This window comes from Opisthocomus hoazin, chromosome 6, assembly GCF_030867145.1.
Source record: "Opisthocomus hoazin isolate bOpiHoa1 chromosome 6, bOpiHoa1.hap1, whole genome shotgun sequence".
In the NCBI taxonomy this organism is placed as follows: Eukaryota; Metazoa; Chordata; class Aves; order Opisthocomiformes; family Opisthocomidae; genus Opisthocomus; species Opisthocomus hoazin.
In genome coordinates, this window is record NC_134419.1 from 176,542 (window position 1) to 199,079 (window position 22,538).

The window sequence follows — 22,538 nt, forward strand, 5'->3', positions numbered from 1 at the left end:
AGATTTCTAGTAACTGGCCAAAGCAAAACAGCTGTCTAGTTGGGTTGATGGAGCTGCATCCCTATGAAAATGATACACTGTTTTTTAAGATTTTAAGTTTCAGTGTTCTGGTAAGTAATGAATTTTTCTAATGCTTTGATTCTGAATGTTTTCTTCAAGACAGCATTTTTCTATCTAAATTGATATACCAATAGCAATAGTAAACATATTCCTAATTGCATCACAAACTGGGAAATCTGCAAACCAGGTATAATTAACTGAGTCTTATACATTGAGCACATCATGTATGTTGCTGTTGACATGGAGGGGGGACTCTGAGCCAGTTCTGTGTGCTTTGAAAAGTAACTTGACATGTGCTTCTGCAGGAACAGGTTGTTTCATAGAAAGACTTTTCTCATAATGCATGGTGCTTTGTGTAGAGGATTGGAGATACGTGTCTGCAGAATATCATTGCAAGTTAGCTTGTGTTACAGGTTAAAGAATCACCATATATCTGTTTTTTCAGATATCTAGCTAATGTGAAGTTTTTCAGACTTAATCCTCTTATGTTCAAAATCATTCAAACAATTTTCAGATCACCATTCAGATCTTTTTTATTGTAGCACATAAGAATTAAATGTAAGGAGATATTATTTTCTGCATTAGTGTAACAATATCTCATTAATTGTGTATGTTGGAAATACTGACAAGTTCCTTTTAGGAATGAAAACTTTAACTTATGTTGGATCACTTAATTATTAACAGTTTTATTACCTAGGAATAGAACGTGACTCAATGGATGCAGACCAACTTGGCATAGTGTGTTGTGCCTTTAGGGGTCTATAGAGACAGAAAACATCAGTAGACACAATCCCCTTCTTTTGTCCAAGAGCACATGTGGCTTTGTTTAAACTCAAGCTTTTGATTCCAGAGGAATTTTTAACGAAGATAATATAGAGAATATAGTGGAAGTCTGTTTTTTATTAATAAGCGCAAATACCTTGGAACAAGGGGTCATTTCTGACCATTTCTAACCAAGTGTAAGGGACTTATTTGCTCAGATAAATTCTTAAATTAAATCTGCCTGTGTTACAATTTTGTGAATAGATTCACTGTTCCAGATACACAGAGCCATTGTTAACATCAGTAAGACTGCAGAACACATCCTACAGTAAACAGCAGTAGTCTCAGAAACGAAGGCAAAATAAATGAAAATGAAGCTGCCTATTAAAATACTGCATCTAATTAACATAATCTTACAGACTTCACTTGTAACTGCATATCTAATAGTGCAAAAACAACAATGGAGAGCTGGTGCTTTTTCATTATACGAGACAGTGTGCTGTACATAGACTGCTTTCAGAAAGGCAGGTGTTCAAAATAATGCATCTTATGTACAGTGTTATATAGACATAGATTTTAACCTCTGTTAAAGCAGCAGTAGTCATGAGTCACCAAATCTCCATCTGAAAAGTTTTCTTTATGGCATTCTTCTTTTTTTTTAAAGAATATCTCTACAAGGCGTGTGTATCTATATGGAGAATAGCCAGTGAATTAGCCAGTGTCTAATGATAAGGCTTTTTAATCTTATCTGAGAGTCACTAATTTTCTGGGCAGATCTGTTGTTCACGTAACATTGTAATTAGTGTAAAACATAACCAGCTATTTTTGTATTCAAATAACAGTAGTAACCAAGTGCAAAAATTGGTCATGCAGTTGGGCAGCTGGACTTTCACACAAAACTGTGAGGACAAGAAACGCCCTTTGTAAAGGGAAGATAAAACTTTTTCTAGCTTTTGGGAATGCTTTGAACTATTAACATGCTTGTGATATATGAAATTGTCCAGACTAATGTAGTGTAATTTACCAGATATTGCTCTGCATACAGGATCTGTTGGTGTTTGAGCAATGTTTGGGTAATACAACCCTTCAAATCATTGTGGAGGGCGCCCTTTTAAGAGAAAATGTTTTACTAATGTTAAATATGCTTGAATTTCTGGTATGTTGTTCTTTGAGAAAAATTAGTCACCCTTTATGTAACCATCCTGCTGCGAGGGCACGGTTTGCCTTGGGGAGCTGTGAAGCGAGCCCCATAACTTGGCTGGCAGGACAGGGGCCTCACAGGCCAGGGCCTGTCCCATGGTGCCCAGGCAAGGCCGGCAGTAACGGCCTGGGGACCAGCAGCAAGCCCAGACCATCGGTGAGTCTGTGGCGAAGAGGCAGGGCTGGCATCAGGCTGGTAGCATGGCTCGGCGGGGCAGGGCGAGGGCCAGCTCTGGTGGGGTGAGCAGGTTCAAACCACTCCATTGTCTTGGGGCAGGCCGGTGGTGCCCAGGGAATGCGGGGCCAGCCAGGCGGCCAGTGTGTGGCTCACTGCCCAGGCGGCCTATGGTCTGGGCTGGGTGCCTGGCGCAGGCATGGCTGCGATGCAGCGGGAGCTGTGGCTCAGGCAGGGCTCCCATGGGAAGGGGCATTGGCCCCATCCGAGGCCTCTTGGCAATGCTGCCCCGGAGCTTCCCTCCAGAGTCAGCGGATGGAGCGCAGCCCTCAGCTGCGCCATGCCGAGGCCAGGCCGCCAGGCCTCCGAACGAGGTGTAGTGTGCTTGCAGGGCCATGGCACCTGCACTGCTCTTAGTCATGCCTGGTCCAAAAAGCTGTGCCTGAGGCATAAACCTGAGTTAGGGCAGAAAACGTCTTGCTCTGTTTCCAGTTTTTCAGTCTCTTTTTAGGAAAAAGAATGGTTTTATTTCAGATATGAAATGCGGGGATGGGGTGGGAGAAATCACAAAAACGTGTTGCAACAGCTTGCCAATAAAGGTAATTAATGCAATAATGACATCCAAAGACTTGTTAAGGAGAATGAGTAAAGTTTTACTAATTCCCCGAGCTACACGGGGAGATTTTCTGGATGGTTTTCTGTTTTCTCTTGTAAGCAGCTAATGATAGCTGGGTGTGGTTTCCAGGCCAGATTCTCACTGGAGGGCTGAGTCTGGAGTTTCCAAAAGCTGTGCATTAAAGTAATAGAGACAATTTTTCCAGAGGCTTTTGTGCTACTGTGTAAAAATGTACTTTATAGATTTGTATCCCCTTTTCCCACAGAATAAAGGACTGTGGGGGTCAATATTTGTATATTCTATTGAAAAATAAGGTTGAGAGACAGTAGTTTGTTGCGTGAATCAGGATGTCTGGCTTGCAATTTTTAGAAATTATTGTAATTTCTTAATGTTATTCAAAGAATTGGAACTTCATGTGTATATTCCTGTCAGTAGATTACACCAAAGAATACTCTCATGTCATTTGTCTGGTTTTTAACTGACCAACACTACAAAGTTCTTATTCTACTTCTACTCAAATAGAAGAGAAAACATAATTTGTAATGCTACTTCCAGTACTCCATTTACATCTAAAAGCAATTTTGACTTTGCTAAATAAATTGTAACTTGAAGGTACTGTGTAGACTATAATAGTTGTTTTCTAGGGGATACTTGTTAGTATAAAAAAGTAATAGGCAATAAGAGCGAATTTTAAATCACTATTTGATCTTAGTTCTAAAGGGAATGTCTGTGAAAATCTATGAATTGTCTGCATTTTGAAGTAATTAAGCACGTAGGACCAAGCTTCCATCTCACAGAACATTACAGTCGTTATCAAAGGTCAGAGTCCACTAGAGTGCTAAATATCTAGTGGAATAAATTTTGATAGTCCTAAAAATGTATTGTAGAGGAGTATTAATAGTCTAATTTCCCCCTAACAATAAATTACAACTTGTTCTAGAGCTGAAGGTTATCTTGCTTATTTTATGCCTTCCCTTTGATTTCAGTATCAGGCTTGTTTAGTTTGTAGTTATAGTGATGAGGTTTTTGTTGTTGTTGTCCGAAAAAACAGAAGATTATTTTCAAATTCCTATGTTCACCTGCAGGAATACAGTTCCGCCTAAAAGTGGGGTCCTTGTTGTAAAAGTGAGCTCACTGGTTGCTGACCGTGCTCAACAGGCACGTTGCCAGAGGGCTGCTGAAATGGAAGAGTAGTACGTTTACTACGCCAGGAACAGGGTAGTACACAACAGGAAGGGAGTCTTCAAGACATGACGAGCTAAAAAAGGGAGATAAAACTGAAGCAACTGTCTAAAAAATTTTGACTTCTGAAATCTTGTTTTCAAGACACAAGCTGCATTTTAAAATGTTTGGGGGGAGGAAAAAGGGGGAAAAAAAGAAGAAAGGACAGAACCTTATCTTACTATTTTGTCTTCTGAGAATGGTATAAGTAATCATGACTGAAAAATTAAACATTAGTTACATTTGGAATTATAGAACAACATGAGACACATGATAACTATGTACATTTTATGTTGGACATTTTAACAACATGTTACATTGGAATTTTTGATGTCTAATTTTCACAGAGAAAGTTAGCTCAACAGACAAACTCAGCTACCCAAAACCAGGCAACCCTTGCCCATTCTTAGTTCAAATCAGCAGCCATTGGAAAAGGCCTGGTATACAGAGGGGGGCAGATCTTCAAAACTATGCGTTGCTGTTAAGGCTCTGATTACTGAAGTTTCAGTATGGCTTTTGTGAATTAGACACTGGTACATTCAGAAGGTTGTGGGTCTGACTGTCCTCTTGCTTGCAAAATTATTGAATGCGTTTGCATGAATAAAATAGTGGCAAATAGTTGATGTACACAAAGTCCAGAATAATCCAGCTTTTATTTCCTCCACCTGACGTTTTTGTATATGAAGAATCTGTATAATTGCTCTTCCTTTCCCAGTATAAATAGTGCAGTGGTTTAATTATTAATGGTAAATGCTGGTAGATAATACCCTCCTTCTGAGGTTACGAAAGTGTTATTTTAATGTTAGTTTAATGCTTATAGAAAAGGTCTCAGATAGTATTGTATCTGCATGCAGCATTTTACAGCGTAAGATAAACTATAAAAGGTTGCAATGATACATAATGGTATAAAACATTTGGGCTAGAGACTCAGATAGGAGAAAAAAATCATTGGCTAGTGTCTGTCGTCCTAGATCAACTGGACTAAATCATCCTAGAAACGGAAACCTCTGGCATTTTTTGATCCTAAGTAGGAAGCATCTGATCCTTGTTTCAAAACGTGTCTTTTTTCAGTTAAAGCATCATCAAAGACTGTATTTTAGATGCTGTTTTTTCTAAAGCATGAGAGCATGTTTCAAGACCAAGCACCCTTCCTAGCTGGATTAATAAGTAAAAATGTTGGGAAAAGGAGATATTTAAAAAACAATTGCATCAACCATGACTGTATGAGAACAGCTTGCTTTTTTTCTAGGATTCACAGACTTCTGGGCCAAATTTCACTTTGACAAAATGTCTCATAGAATCACAGAATGGTTGAGGTTGCCGAGAAGTACTCTTTGCACACACTTTGCTCCATTTCAGAAGCATCTTGGTAGCTGTGTCTTTGCTTGGAAATTTCACAGAACTTGAGGCTGCAGTTGTCCCAGAACAAGAATAAGAAATGGAAGCTGGGAGACAAAAGAGCAGGCATTATTTCACCTCTAAAGAAGAATTTGGGGGAACAGTGAATAAGCACATTGAAATGGAAGCCTTAATGAAGCTGTGTAGGTGATCGAAACTACTGGCAAACTTAGTTTGATGCTTAGAGAAGTGTAAAACCTCCACTAGCTACCAGTGTTCTTGCTCGCATGGCAGAATTGCAGTTTAGTGATCAATTAAGTTATAGCACGTGAAGTGTGTACATTTTCAATCCCCTTTGTCTGGGTGGTAGTTTGACAGTCACTATATTTAAAAATCTGCCTAATAGCCTATGTTAGCACTAATATCAGAAGAATGTTAGGTGTGGACCTTTGAAATTTGATCATATCATGCTGGTCAAACAGATTACAATGTTTTGTCTAATCTTAAGTGAACATGGACAATGTGTTAATTTTACAGGCACCACCTCAGGAAGAAAACATTGCACAATTCTCAGACAAACGGATAGGTGGGTGTATGATGTGTTGTCATTCACTTTGTCTTGTGGCTATGACGTGGAGAATTTCATGCTTCTTCAGATACATGACTAATTAGGAGAATGCAATAACATTAATTTTAAAGCTTTGGATTCTTAGAGCCTAACTTAGTGCTTGGTTTTCTTACCATGGTGGAAAAAAAGGTCAGCCTTATCGATTGGACTGTCACTGACCTCAGGATTCCCAGGCAGTTCTCTTTGTGGTATGTACATATGTAGTGCTTATGGCCTGGCCGGCGTGGGAAGCAAAAGAGTCTGTATGATGGGTAAAACTGGTGCAGAAGTATCTAGTGGTTTGGTCTTCTTGAAACCTTCTTAAGGACAGGACCCTTGCCTTGCACTGTGTTGTGGTTTTTCCCCCTCTTCATTTATCATGTCCTTCAGTAAGACTTGTGGAGGTGATACTTGATTTGTGAGCAGTGCTGAATGCCCTCAGCTCCACTATAGTCAGTGGCAGTCATTTTTGAAACTCAGACGGGTGGGAAACTGTGGTTTGAATATGAAGATTTGTGTCCCTACAACTGTGTAAAGGAAAAGACATTTATGTGGTGAGGTAGCCTGTTTGTCTCATCTGCCACCTCCTCTTCCCTCTTCACCTCTCATTTTTTTGCAAGTAATGAGCCAGTATCGGTAGTATAAAGTCACTGCTGGATTCGGATATCATTTGAGTTTCAACACTTTTCCTAGTTCCTGAGCGCGCCCTGCATAACCATTGCCTCCCTTAGTAAGCCGCTTGAACATTCTGAGTGGTGACTCACCACCAGGGGGTTCCTGCAGAGCATCGATGATAACTTTCTGATGCAAGTGGTGGAGGAACCAACAAGGAAAGGTGCACTGCTGGACCTTGTGTTAACAAACAAGGAGGGACTGGTGGAGGATGTGAAGGTCGGAGGTAGACTCGGCTGCAGTGACCATGAAATGGTCGAGTTCAGGATCCTGCGTGGAGGAAGCAGGCCGATAAGCAGGATCAAAACCTTGGACCTCAGGAGGGCTGACTTTGCCCTCTTCAAGGAGCTACTGGGAGGCATCCTGTGGGCCAGGGCTCTTGAAGGCAGGGGGGTCCATGAGTGCTGGTCGCTCTTTAAATGTCACTTCCTCCATGCTCAGGAGCAGTGCATCCCCCTGAGAGAGAAATCAAGAAAAGGAGGCAGGAGACCTGCATGGTTAAACAAGGAGCTTCTAGCAGAGATCAGGGGGAAGAGAAAGGTCCATGGAATGTGGAAAGAGGGGCAGGCCACTTGGGAGGAGTACAGGAATGTGGTCAGAGCGTGCAGGGATGCGACGAGGAAGACCAAGGCCCACCTGGAATTGAAGCTGGCAAGGGATGTCAAAAACAACAAGAAGGGCTTCTTCAACTACATCAGCAGCAAAAGGAAGGCTAGGGACAATGTGGGGCTGCAGCTGAATGAGGCGGGTGTCCTGGTGACGGAGGATGCAGAGAAGGCAGAGCTACTGAATGCCTTCTTTGCTTCAGTCTTCAGTGCTAAGACTGGCCCTCAGGAATCCCAGGCCCTGGAGGTAAGAGAAGAAGCCTGCAGGATGACTTTCCCTTGGTCGAGGAGGACTGTGTGAGGGATCACTTAAGTGATCTGGACGTCCACAAATCCATGGGCCCCGATGGAATGCACCCACGAGTGCTGAGAGAGCTGGGGGATGTCATTGCTGACCCACCCTCCATCATCTCTGAGAGGTCCTGGAGGACAGGAGAGGTGCCCGAGGACTGGAGAAAGGCCAATGTCACTCCAATCTTCAAAAAGGGCAAGAAGGAGGACCCAGGGAACTACAGGCCGGTCAGCCTCACCTCCATCCCGGGAAAGGTGATGGAGCAGCTTATCCTGGAGGCCATCATCAAGCAAGTGGAGGAAAAGAAGGTTATCAGGAGTAGTCAGCATGGATTCACCAAGGGGAAATCATGCCTGACCAATCTAATAGCTTTCTATGATGACATGACTGGCTGGGTAGACAAAGGGAGAGCCGTGGATGTTGTCTACCTTAACTTCAGCAAGGCTTTCGACACAGTCTCCCATGATATCCTCCTAGGGAAGCTCAGGAAGTGTAGGCTGGATGAGTGGTCGATGAAGTGGATTGAGAACTGGCTGAATGGCAGAACTCAGAGGGTTGTCGTCAGCGGCGCAGAGTCTAGTTGGAGGCTGGTAACTAGTGGTGTCCCTCAGGGGTCAGTACTGGGCCCAGTCTTGTTTAACTTCTTCATCAACGACCTGGATGAAGAGTTAGAATATACTGTCAGCAAGTTTGCTGATGACACCAAACTGGGAGGTGTGGTAGACACACCGGAAGGCTGTGCTGCCATTCAGCGTGATCTTAATAGGGTGGAAAGTTGGGCAGAGAGGAACTTGATGAGGTTCAACAAAGGCAAATGCAGGGTCCTGCACCTGGGGAGGAACAACCCCATGCATCAGTACAGGCTTGGGGTGGACCTGCTGGAGAGCAGCTCTGCGGAGAGGGACCTGGGTGTCCTGGTGGACGACAGGTTAACCATGAGCCAGCAGTGTGCCCTGGCTGCCAAGAAGGCTAATGGGATCCTGGGGTGCATCAAGAAGAGTGTGGCCAGTAGGTCGAGGGAGGTTCTCCTTCCCCTCTACACTGCCCTGGTGAGGCCTCATCTGGAGTACTGTGTCCAGTTCGGGGCTCCCCAGTTCAAGAAAGATGAAGAGCTACTGGAGAGAGTCCAGCGGAGGGCTACAAGGATGGTGAGGGGACTGGAACATCTCCCCTGTGAGGAGAGGCTGAGGGAGCTGGGCTTGTTCAGCATGGAGAAGAGAAGGCTGCGAGGGGACCTAATAAATGCTTATAAATATCTGAAGGTTGGGTGTCAGGAGGATGGGGCCAAGCTCTTTCCAGTGGTGCCCAGTGACAGGACAAGGGGCAATGGGCACAAACTGAGGCACAGGAAGTTCCGTCTGAACATGAGGAAGAACTTCTTCCCTCTGAGGGTGACGGAGCACTGGCCCAGGCTGCCCTGGGAGGCTGTGGAGTCTCCTTCCCTGGAGATATTCAAGACCCGCCTGGACAAGGTCCTGTGCAGCCTGCTGTAGGTGACCCTGCTTTGGCAGGAGGGTTGGACTAGATGACCCACAGAGGTCCCTTCCAACCCCTACCATTCTGTGATTCTGTGACTGTCCATGGACAGATAATCTGAGCATAGTCGTCAGCCAGTGATCACAATGTAATTCCAAAACACCTATTGCATAGGCTTTTGCCTTTCCAGAAAAGCAGGGAATGTAGTGGAAAGCTGGTGGAGAACTACAGGAGGAAAGGAATGTGTGGACATGGAAATTAATTGGAAGAATTGTGTGGGAGTGGTTAGAGAATGTAGAAGACAGAGCATTTCAGCTAGTGTTATTTGTTCTGCTGTTGAACTACAACTTTTTTTGCCGTGTGTTAATCTTTCTGAAAATTCCAGAGAGAGAATGAATTCACGCTTGGCCTTCTGGGCTGCCAGCGCACATGGCCGGGTCATGTCCAGCTTTTCATCCATCAGTACCCCCAAGTCCTTCTCGGCAGGGCTACTCTCCATCCCTTCATCCCCCAGCCTGTATCGATACTGAGATATTCACCCTCTCATTAACTTTTCTGGCTGAAGGAGCTTTGAACAGAAAGACTTCTACTGTCATGATAAAAGATATTTCAAAGAAAGCTTCCATTTAGTGTGGTTTATTAAACAGGAGGAGTCAGAAGTGTGCTTTTATTATAATTGAAATTTATATGTGTATCAGGGTATAATCCTGTAACAAATAAGTTGTACCTGAATCTTTCAAAGAGGAAAAAATCCCTGTATGCCTGTAAACGAGGTACAAAACTTATTGGAAGAGCTGGTTTTATACTAATGTCAACCTTCTGACTTAATAGACTGTTTCTACACATTTGTATCCTACAGTAATAATGTATTATTTTAAATTACTAGGATCATTAGGCTGTTTCTGTGTAGGGAACATTACATGTGACTTACAATGTAGTTTAAGATTTCCTAAAAAAAAATCTTTAAGTAAAATTAAATTGACTTTTACTGAACAGCAGTGCATCTCAAACTTCTGTATGGATTCTTTGCAAAATTAGACTGTAAACCTTGCAAAGATTAGGCTTTCGCTTATATTCAAGAAGTTTCTGCTTCTGAAAGGGATAGAATAATTGGCAAGAAGTTGTGTTATTTTGTTTTTTCCTACTCTTACCCAGAATAAAGGGCAGAAAAAATCTTCACATAATTTTTTAGAGAAACATCAGCTGAGATGAATTTCATTCAATCTTACAACACTTCGAGCATTAATTAGCAGTCTAATTTGTTGGCTTGTGCACTTGTATCTTTAAGCATTGAATTAGCAGATTGTGTACATTTGTTCTAAAGGAGGCATTACTATTGCTGAGGTATATTATAGGAATACTTTTAATTACTTGAACATACCTATTTACTCCAGTAGAGGGAAGCAGCACATACACATACAGCCCCAACACCTTTCTAATAAAAATACTATTAACTTAAAAAGCCTCACCTATTCTACCTGCAGACACATGTATTTGTTGACGAAACACCAAGGAAGAAACCTGAAGAAACTAGTAGTTATTAAAGTAGAAATAGCATTTTATTAGTGTTGGGTAATATATTGCTGGCCAAATGCCATGTTAGTGTACAACTGTGTTTAGCACTGTCTGTTCAAGGCCCTCTTGTTACTGTAATATAAATGAGATTTACTGAAGCAGCCTTTGGCAGAGGTGCAAACTTGAGTAGGAGTACAGTAGAATCGTAGTCACTTGGCTTCTCTGCTTTTTTTTTTTCATGTTTGCCTAAGGATAGCAGCAAGTCTTGGGAGACAGTTAAGCATGAGAGTTCAGTCAATGGTGAATATTTTGCAAAAGATGAATCTACGTCCTGATCATATTATTTTTACATTCGTTTACTGTTACTGGTTATACTAGATATCTCATTTGGTAAACATTAGAACATTGCTGTTAAGCTCTGTAATAACAAAATGGGCTGTGACTTCACATCACAGGCGTCATTTGTGAACTGTAATACAAGATCATTCTTCTTTGTCATTGTGTGCTGCACAGTGACAGGGCTGACTTAAAAATGTTATTTTTGTTGTTCCCACATGTAATGCAGCCCTGTCTCATAAAATTACCGTAGGAATGCATATACACGTGCATGTGTTTCTCATTACAGAATTCTGCGATTGGTGCTTTAATCATAAGAAAAAAAAAAAGAAATTTCATACTGGTCAGGATCACCACACAGGGATTCTGTTCCTTTGTGGCTAAAAGGAGAGGTTGCTAGCGTTTTGTTGGGGTTTTTTTAAATGGCTTCAGGCTTTCAGATTCATATGCTAACTATAATGCATTGTACTTCCTTTCACTGTAAGGCATTACAGTATCTAAAGTAACAATGCTAAGACTTTCTAGCACTAACTGTTCTGTTCTGCACTGCTGTGCTATGCAGAAATATGAAATGTACATCTTACTAAGAAAATAATTTAGTAAATTATGACTACTTCTACAGATGAATGTTCCACTTGGCAAGCATGAAAAACTGATATACAGCAGACAGCTTACATTTTAGACTTAAATGTGTCAGAGTAAATCTTGGTTTTCCTATTTACATGACTTGTACTTTGGAGAAGCTAATGATATGTATAGAGGAAGAAAGATTTGGCCAGCTGTGACATGTAAAGACTATTTTTTCTCACAGTAGCACAGACTACGAATGCACAATAATTACTGACGATGTGATACCTTATTCTCACTTAGCAAATAATCAGTAATTTTTTCACTTGTATTGACTTCCATAAGATTATTTTACAAATGCTATTCAGGTGCAGACATTTCCCTCTCTGCCTATACATTGTAAGTTAATACAAGCTGATAGGAGTAATTCCTCTTCATGCATACTATCAGACTGGCTTGGAGTAGGTGTGCAAGGCACTGGGTGATAACGTCCTATTCACAGAAGGGCCTGCCTACTTTGTGAATTTCCATTCTGATTTGAGAAGTCTGTGACACTCGGCTTTATTTTAAAATCTATTTAAATGGTATTTTTGTGTATCTGTGCTTGCTAGGGAAAGTGTGCTAGCAACATAGGAGTCGACAGTTGATATCTCACACAGACAGCTTGCAGGTACAATAAGATGGATGGAGATGAAGAAAACTACTATGGAAAACATGGTAATTTATGTTCTTTCTTATGACAATTCTTAAGTTAAAATCTCATTTATTTTAACTGTGTTATTTCAATTGACTTTAATGGACTTGGATCCAGCCTCAAATGGTTTTCTGTAACTTCTCCGGTTATTTGCAATATCCTAATTTTTTTCCAGCAGAACAGTTGTAACTTTATTTAAAGTGCAGATCAAAGGTAAACTTTATATATATAGTGTCAATTTTTATTTTAGATAAGTAATTTAGATTTGCTTTTTAAAATTATTATGGTGATATAAAGTGCAACAATTAAATTCTTATGCTGCTTGGAGTCAGAATTGGAAAATGAAATATCGTGTGAAATATTTCTTGTAATGATATTATAATTCAACATACAAAAGTTTCCTATTATAAAGCAGCCTGTGAAATAGATCAGTCTCATCTGTAAAGAGTGAATATCATCTCAGTTTTTAATCTTAGCAAAAAAATGACAGTCATTATCCCACACCACTGCTTTCTTCCTTATGCCTACCAAACTCCTAACGCTTGGAATTTGCTTTCTGAATACGTTTGGGCTTCTATAGCTAAGTAAATGGTTTGCTTTTACCAGGAGCTATGTAAATACTAACAACATAAATTCCCACCTCACTCCCAAAGAATCTTCCATATTTTGAAAGAATGGTAGTAATTAAGTAGGGAATTTGATACCTAATTTAGAAAAATGATAATGAAACAAACAGCATTTGTTGTTGTTGTTGTTGTTCCATGAAACTATGATCACAGTTGCTATGTCATGTGTTTTGGTAAGGAATATTCCAGTGATGCTACAGACTACTTCTATCAGTGAATTTTAGTGTATTTTTAACTTACACTATAGTTACCTTTTCCCACGTAAACTGCCATATTCTGTAATGGATTTATAGAAAAAGCTAAGTGACAACGGAGGACAATCTGAGCAGTGTCGCACCGCACCGTGCCACGATGAGCATACTGATTGCTGGTAGCGAGGAACAGTTCTTCGAAGAAGTTTGCAGCACTGCAATAATTTTACTATTGTTAATGACTGTTACTACCTCACAGCATCCCTCTGCTTGCCTGATGGAGACGAAAATCTCCATTTGAATCTGAGCTCATTTTTTAGGGTGCTATGTCTTTCTTTTCTTGCCTGTTGATATTAGTTTTCACTGTAGCATTATTGTGGAGCCCACCTACTACTGTTGAATATGCTCCATAAACACATGTGTCTTTTGACATGCATTTTCTTTGCTCCATTTCAGAAGCACACATGTATGACATAAAAAACAAAACTTGAGCTATTTACAATGATGAACACTGTGTTAATAATGATCTTATTATGGAAAGGAGGACACTTGTGGAAACATGTTACATCTTCCCCCGTGTTACATCATAAAACCGTTCTGCTTAATGGAGACATTCTGGAAACTCAGGAGATTGACCCTGTCAACAAGCTTTCTCAGTGCAACACAGAATGATATATAAGCAAAATATAACTGTGTGGCTTTCCTACTGAATGTCTATCGTGTTTTTGAAAATCTAGCTTGTTGCCATACCAAGGAGATCAGGAATCACTCCTTTCTGTTTGGAAAGTAAACAATGCATAACGTGTGAGGAAAGATAAAAACGAACACACACATTAAAATATGTTTGGGGCATGCTAGGTCTTAGCTGACTATAACCAGACAATTACAGCAATGTGGGGCTAGATGGACTTCAGGAGATCCACTTGGCTGTCTCTGTGCTGAGACACAGTACATTTTCCTATTCTATTCCAAACAGGTATTTGCCTAATCCATTCTTTAAAGCTTACGGTGAGGAAAATTCAGAAATACGCTTGGAAAACCTGTTCCACTGTATAACTGCCTGTGTGTTCTGAAAGGTTTTCTAATGCCTAATCTAAACCAGCTGTGTTGTAAATGAAGTTAGCTTCTCTCTCTGATAGAGGAAGCTGAGAACAACTGGTCCTGTTGTTTTTATACTGTATTTGAAGATGGTTATTTTGTGCTCCTTCCCTTAATCACAGTCATTGGAGTTTGCATTCATTTACTGCTTTTCATAAACCTCTTAGTGTCTTCTTTTTAATCAGTCCTTCTACTCTGTGCAATTTGTCTGTATCTTCTGAAATTCTAGTACCATGATCTAGGAATAGTTTTCAAGCTGAGGCCTTACATGTCCCAGTCACAAGGAACAGTGACTTCTCAGCCATGCTTACACTTCTTGAATGAGCTGTGCTTTTTTTTGCCAAGACATAACTTTACTGACTCATCATCTCTTTGTAGTCTGCCGTAATCCTTTAGGGTTCTTCTCGTCAGTCTTGTTGAAAGCCATTATTCTGTATGGATTTAGGAATGGAGTTTGTCTTTATAACTTTCATCAGTTTACAAAAATCACTTTGGATTGTTAAATTGTTTATCAAAATCCTTTTTATTCTGTCTCTGGAAGTATTTTAACACTTGTCACCTGCACAGTTTCAGTGTTCATTCTACTTCATTGTTCAAATTGTTAAGGAAAATATGGAATAGCTTTGGAGAATAGGCTCCTCTGGTAGTGGCATTGACTATCTACTAACATTCAAGAGTGAGAACTTAGGGTCTTAGTGGGTGATTCGGTGAAAGTGTTTGCCTCCAAAAGCAAGTGGACTGTAAGAAAGAATTATTAGGAATGGACTGAGATCAAATAGAAAAGGTCATTGTATGATTGTATAAATCACAGCCAATATTTGTGGTGAATATCCTGTGCGGTTCTGGCTCTTACTTTTCCAGCGATATATAGTAGCACTGAAAAAGATGCAGAAAAGGAATATAAGCATGACCAAAAGCTTGGAATGGCTTATGTATGAGAAGCAACTAAAACTAAGAGGCTCTTGAAGATAGACAAGTAAAGAGGAATGTAGTAACCTGTAAAATTATTAGTAGCATACCATGGTGCCATACAGGTATGGGCTGACAGACGGCAAGCTTAAAACAGACGAAAGGAGATAGTACTTCAATGTTTCATTAACTTGTAGTACTCCATGAGGTAGGGCATTGCAGATTGTTAAAATGTATGAAAGTTAAATAAAGATTTATGAAATGAATAAGAAAGAAATTGACCCACAACTATTAAATACAAAGTCACTACCTTTGGTTCAGAAAAGTGCAGTTGCAAATCTCTGTAATGTCAATTTTAGGGGAATACCACTATGTTTGCCTTGATTTTGCATTTTTCCTCAGGTATTCACTATGGTACCTTGTTAGATGCAGTGTGTGGGTTCAGCAGATCTTTCTTGTGATCTGGTGTGGCTGTTCTTACATGTGAAACGTGGGTCCTGTATGAACAGTGAACAAAGGGTCACTTCAGTATGCCTTATGGCCAGAACTTGTCAATAGGGAGGGATGTCACAGACTACGAACTCTTCCGGAGTGAAATTATTTTGTAGAAATACTTAATTTGTAGAAATTGCTGTACAAAAAGGTTCTTCAAAATACAGTTTTTGGCCCAGCATTAGATGTTGTGTACGGTACACTTGCTTTCTGGACCATGGTGGGTTCTTGTATTACCTGTGTAACAGCAGAACTGAAATCTACTCCCCAGCATTGCTGTCACACATCACTTCTCCAAAGTTTTAGCTTTCCCAGTCTCTTCTGTGTTAAAATATATATGTTTTGGGAGCTTGGTAAGGTGGACCTGAACACCTCAGATGAAGGGCAAAGAGGATTTTATTGTCTGCTGTGTTTATTGTACTGGTCTGCGTGTGTTCTGATAAGGTTTTTCTGATACAAACCAAGAACAAAGTCTGGCATCTAGTTAATAAGTAAATTCTGCCTTTGAGAAGTTGCTGAATTCTTCTGTAACTGAAGAAAAGTATTTTTTCTGTGGGCCGGGGAAAGCTTAGGCTGGTAACAGCTTGTATGTTCAGAAGAAGAGATCCTTAAGAAGGCAATGAGAAAGCACTCTGGAACAGTGATTTGAATTGTAGCATTGACATTTGAATGAAGAAGTAGTTTCTCATGGCACAAGGTTTGGTTCAGTAAATCTCCATAATTACTGAGCTTAAAAATCCTATAAAGCTGAATAGCTAGTTTCAGAAGGAAACTCCAAATCCTGGTCTGTTGAACGAAGGACTGCCTCTTTATACAGTAGCTTGAAACTTGAAAATTTAAATTCTGCCATAAATTTTTGTTACTCCTTCCCAAGTGAAATCATACTGTAATTCATCTTATTGAAGTCCACATTTGAAGCACAGATTGGCAGATTAGTATTTGGTAGTTTATTAATATAGTTTGCTTATATGTAGAGTGAAGCAACTGGAACTATACTAACCAGGATGGCCCTATGAAAAAAATGTATCACTTTTGACTCCTTCAATCCATAAACTCTGGCCAGATATTACTGCCTGTTTCTAGGAGGGACCTGACTTGACCTTCTAGTCGTTCTGAGATTCATATAAAGCAACAACCATGTTCAGGGATGTAGGCATAACCAACTTGAAAACCTGCTCTGCTTCCTGCACTGGGGTGTGTAGTGGGTACATCCACTTGAGAGTTAGAGCAGATACTTGAAACGTGCTCTTCTGCCTGCTTTGCGGCACTATACATCGTCTCCGGCTTAGGGGAAGCTAGTGCAGTTACACTACCTGTGCAGGGTCCTGCAGAGCAAGGTCAACACTGAATTTCTGCAGTCTCCAGCCATGATTTGTGGTCTGATAAGCCCAATGCAAAAAGGGCAAACCTGCAACAATTTGTCTATAAAGTCTTGTAACCAAAGCAGTGCGAAGTAAGAATAACTCTACAAGACTGTAAGTATAACATTAAGTACAGACATGACTCCAAACTGTTCTTGTAGGGAAAAATCAGAAGGGCTTAGCCTGTAGCTCCAGAGAGGGAGGTTCACCCACTTGCTGCCAATGTTACTTAGCATGTGAGTGTGAGACATAATCCTTGTCTCTCGAGTATCAGCAACTTTCTATTGTGAGCACTCTGCATAGGTGTAGTGATAGGATGTACATTAAAGGTGATTTATTGAGTGGTAAATGTGAGGCACTCAAAAGTTTTTTAAGCTAGAAGAAAAAAGCTTTGATCTCCTTTATAAAAACTAGGTAGTTGTATTAGTGAATTACTGATACCACCTGCATGAAATGATTTTAACAAAACTGATTAAATAGGAATATGTGGAAGATGTTCTTCAAAGACTACTGTTAACATCCCCCTCTCAGTAGATTTTATTTTAAATAAGGACATATTTTTATACTGTTTTATTTTAAATGCAGGTGAACCAAGGAAATTTGACCCCAAATTCAGAGGACCTATTCATAACAGGTAAATAACTCATTCTGTTTACATTTTTGTAGTGAACAGGGGATAAAAGATTTTGTTAACAGAACTTGTGAATTTGATTCTGCAATTCTTTTAAATCCAGAAGACTATCCTTACCACCGTTGGGATGTGTGATTTCTGGGGAATATTTAACTGTGTGCTCTTAAGTTCTTTCAATTTAAATACCGATTCTGTGTGCCTCAGATTGTCTAGTACCGTGTTACCTTGTGGTGATATCAGTAGGACCATTTGAGGTGTTGTAATGTTCTGGGGTGCCACAGCCATGTGACACAGTCTGTTTTGTTTCCATACAGCACAGGACTGGAACCCTGGCACACTGTTGTTCAGTTTGCAGCTGGTTTTCCTGCTCCTGGATTTATTTAACTCTCTCCAGAGTATGGCCTTGGTGTGCACCGTTACGTTTGTACTGTGGCTGGCCAGCAGGGTAAAACCCTGGCAGAAAATCGGTAGTGCTTGAACAGTGACAGCAGTAACATACTGCCAGTGATGTGGCTGGCTGCGGGAGTTACTCAGCCCTGAAACCCTTACTTGAGTGAACAGTTTTTGCATGTGTGAAGAGTGTCTCTGAAGTGAGTGAGACTACCTATGGCACTGTGGGCTGCAGAATTGGATCCTAAAATACTGCAATTTAATGGTATTTTTGAGCAGTGTGCTTTTCCCTCATGTGCGTGAGGAGTGATGAAACTGTGGTGATGGTATGGCAGGATGACTTCTCTTGTTTTTGGTGTTACTGCGTGATACAGTTAGTAAAAACTGTTTTTGCATTGTGCCTTGCTGTTACATTTGTGTAGTTGCTGTGACGGCTTCTGCAATTCCAGGTACATATATATGCTATTCTAATTGTACTTTTCACAGCGGCTTCTTGAAAACACAACCAAATGAATACAATGCAACACTACTATACCACATATATTCAGTGCATTTTATAGTGCTTTGGTGAGATAATATTGTTAGAAACAATACAGAAAAAGATCAATTCACTAAACATTAAGGATATGACTTCATTGTACAGTAGATCATAAGTCAGTGATAGCAGCATTGATGCTTGTTGAGCATACTTTGCAATGAGGTACGCTTGGATTTAGATTCAACCCACCATTTCTGCAAGATACCCAAATGACTCACCTGACCTTTTGGGGTCATCAGTACAGCACACTGTAGACATGATCTTGAAGTAGTTTAAGATCATCATTAAATTTGTTTGAAGACAATGAATGAACTTGTTTTTAAGTAATTTTTCCAATTACTAAGATTAAACAATTAAGAAACCACAGTCTTTCAAGAAAATGAAGACTGTGTAGTTCCTATGAAAAAAATACCTTCTCAGAAGGTATTCCAGAGCGTTCAACAGGATGAAAACGGGCATCTTCCCTGAATTTGTTTATGTCTTCGGGGCTTCTCACTTTTCTGAAGGAGAAGAGATAGTAGGAAGCTGAAAGCATATATTTTTGTCCAGACAGAGGAGTGCTGATAGTGAATATGTGGGTGGGGACAGAGCTGTTTGTATGCTTTGCCATAACTGGCGTAACTCTGTGTACAGTGTGCATGGAGAAACACCTAGCTTTACTTTCTGCTGATAAGATAATTTGTCCTGCTCTTGATTTCATAGTCTGTTTTCATTGGTCAGGGAAACAGTTCTTCTTCATTTTTGAAAAATGGAGAGGATGGGTTTCTAGGGAAATAGGCTGTATATATCTGCATTTAAAGGTGCAGGAGCAGCTGGAAAAGGTCACATCCCATCATCATGACTACTGAATTCATATGAGACAAAATCTAGCACATTGTATTTTAAGTCTAAGCTATCTCTGATTCCTCAAAGGCAGAAATTTCCTCCAAGCCATCTTTCCCTGCTCCCAGAGGTTCACCCCTAGGAACTGAGTAAGTTGGGAACATCTCAGTTTCTGCATGTATGAACATTTGTCTAGTGTCTGTCTCTCTGTCTCCCATTGGCATTGAAATAGTCTCTCATACTGGACTTCATGCAGATTTGGCATAGAGAGGGAGGCTCTGTTGAATGGTCTCAGTATTTCATGCCGATGCCAGATGAAGCGGGGAATGTTGTGGGGAAGGCTTGTGAAGTTAAGTATTCATGAGGAATTTAGATAGAATGTGTAATGCTTCTCTAAGAATAAAAAAGCATTTCTTCCACCGACATCATTGTAGGTTTTTTTCTTGTTATATTTTAAAAACTCCTGACACCTCCTGGACTATCTTTAATTGTTCAACATCTTTCTAGAAATTCAGTGTTCTTGTTAAGACAAAGATCACGTTTTCCTCTGTGATTAGAAAATGTAGTTCATGGGTTCTCACGAAAATTGAATATCAGTAAATTTCCATAACCATTTAGCTGTCTTCTTTAAGAGTTTGAAAAAAAACTAATAAAAATTCCTGAACTAAACTGGCAATACAAACTACACCTTCTCACAAATAGAAATGTGTCAGATATGAGTGCACCCTCAGCAAGTTTGCAGATGACACCAAGCTGAGTGGTGTGGTCGACATGCCTGAGGGAGGAATGGGATGCCATCCCAAGGGACCTGAACAAGCTGGAGAGGTAGCCTGTGTGAACCTCGTGAAGTTCAACAAGGCCAAGTGCAAGGTCCTGCATGTGGGTCGGGGCAACCCCCGGTATCAATACAGGCTGGGGATGAAGGGCTGGAGACAGCCCTGCCGAGAAGGACTTGGGGGTGCTGGTGGATGTGGATGTGCTGGACGTGACCCGGCCATGTGTGCTGGCAGCCCAGAAGGCCAAGCATGCCCTGGGCTGCATCCCCAGCAGCGTGGGCACCGAGCGAGGGGGCCCCCCCTCTGTCAGGAATTCTGTCCCTCTGTCCCGCTCTGCTGAGATCCCGTCCCGGGAGTCCTGCGCCCAGCTCTGGAACCCTCAGCACAGGACAGATCTGGAGCTGTTGGTGCGGGGCCAAAGGAAGTCCCAGCAATGATCCGAGGGCTGGAACCTGTCGTCTTGGAGGAAAGGCTGGGAAAGCTGGGGCTGTTCAGCCTGGAGAAGAGAAGGCTCCAGGGAGACCTCAGAGCAGCCTGCCAGTACTTAAAGCGGGCTTATAAGAAAGATGGGGACAAACTTTTCAGCAAGACCTGTTGCGATAGGACAAGGGGTAATGGTTTTAAACTAAGGGAGGGTAGGATTCAGACTGGATATAAGGAAGAAATTTTTTACCATGAGGGTGGTGAAACACTGGCACAGGTTGCCCAGAGAGGTGGTGGATGCCCCATGCCTGGAAACATTCAAGGCCAGGTTAGATGGGGCTCTGAGAAACCTGATCTGGTTGAAGATGTCCCTGGTCATTGCAGGGGAATTGGACTAGATGGCCCTTAAAGGTCCATTCCAACCCATGCCATTCTATCATTCTATGAGATATCTACATGGCACGTGACTTGATACTGCGGTCAACACTGAAATAATAAACAATGTTGATGTTAAAGTTGTCCTTTGTGCCATTTAAACTGAATAACCTTTGCTAAAGATGTTGCTTAGACTACACTAAGAGTCTACCATAGATAAATGTTGGTAGAATACAAAATTATTTTTCTTGCTACTGGTCTTTTATTGTTCCACGTATGTTTTATTACATGTTGTTGTCTGTATCAACATAATGTGCCAAGCACTGGCTAATGAGTGGGGAAGCCTACATTTTTCTTTGAGTTCTTGTTTCATGTTTCTGGTTTGGGGCATACAGCGTCTACAGATTTTTCTCATTTGTAGATATTGAAATTTAAGTTTTCCAGAACTGAACAATACTTCCTTAAGCATAGTGCTTATAACTAAAACATGTCAATTTAGTAAATCCATGCAGGTTAGTGCAGATCAGTCGTACTTGTTAAGAAATTGCAGAATTTAAGTTGATGGAAAACAGCTTTTGGTGAAAACCTGTATAAATATATTTTTCTGTGCAATTTTGGCCTCCACAGTAGAAGTGGCAATTTGTAGAGGATTGTGAAAGGAACTTTCTCTGCAAACAGTTATGTGCACCTCGCACGTTTATTCAGCTGTGCAGGATGATGCCATCAATGTCTCTGTGCTGATAGAAATACCCATTTGTACAGCAGCTCTTATGTCTCAGTTCAGCTCCAGCTCAATTCAGAGTTGTTCTGTTCAGAGCTATTCGTGGCATTCTATGGTATAGTATAGCATCACCTTGACACAACATGATTTAGGGAAGTCTCAAAACACAAGCTTTTAGTCAAGCAGGGAGGAGGAACTCAGAAGTGAGGACATTAGTGGTCACCTTAATGTGTCTGCCGAATTGAAAGTGGTAACCTGAAACTCACACTGTGAACATCTTGAGCCTTGTTTTGCTCTGTGGTTGCACAGTGTTGGGCTCAAGACTATTTGTAGGTGCTCATATACTGCTAGTGCTGTCTAATAAATGTCATAGTTTCTTGCTAGTGCAGTGTCTTGAGCAAAATTGCATTTCTGGCAGATTGGGCATGAAACTGCCAAACAGAAAGGGGTCCTAGTCAGTCATTAACGATTAAGTGCATGAACCGTCAGTGAATAAATGGCTTTTATGGACTAATACTCTGTGTGGATGATTCTATCTTTGCCTTCATTTATTTGCTGGAACGCTATTACACATGCACAAGGTATTGTTTGCATGCACTGCCACATGTAACACAGCAGGAGAAGCCAAGAAGCCAGTATGTTTCTGAGAGAAGGTGGAAAGCAAATCAGACTCTATAAATTCAGCTAGATGACAGCACTAAGCAGTAAAATGTGGTGTGGGAGCCTGAACTGTGCACTTAACCACATTAAGGTCTTCTATTACGTCACCTGAAAATGATTAAACTGATGGTTTTATTAGCAATTTATCTCTATGGAAACTCTTGGGTTCAAATGCATAGACTTACTGTGCTTTGGTTCAGATTATGGAACTTGATTATCTGGAAAGTACCAGAAACCATCAAAATTTCCAAGGCTGGCTATTAGCAAAAGCATTTTTAATGTTTTTGTCATCTGTGCTATAAGAAATATAAAGTGCCTTTTCTCATTAATCTTTGAAAGTTTAAACATAATTATATAAAAGTATGATAGGGCTATCTGTAAGAAAATAT

The 22,538-nt window shown here is 40.7% G+C and overlaps 1 protein-coding gene across 2 annotated transcripts in view; it reads left to right on the plus strand.

Moving 5' to 3' along the window:
* Positions 1-22,538, plus strand: part of SLC44A5 (solute carrier family 44 member 5) — an 86,363-nt gene that overhangs the window by 21,091 nt on the left and 42,734 nt on the right. For both annotated transcript variants that reach the window (XM_075424199.1, XM_075424198.1), the window contains exon 2: positions 17,399-17,447. In XM_075424199.1, the coding sequence (XP_075280314.1) occupies positions 17,399-17,447 (49 nt within the window). The remainder of the gene's footprint in view (positions 1-17,398; positions 17,448-22,538) is intronic.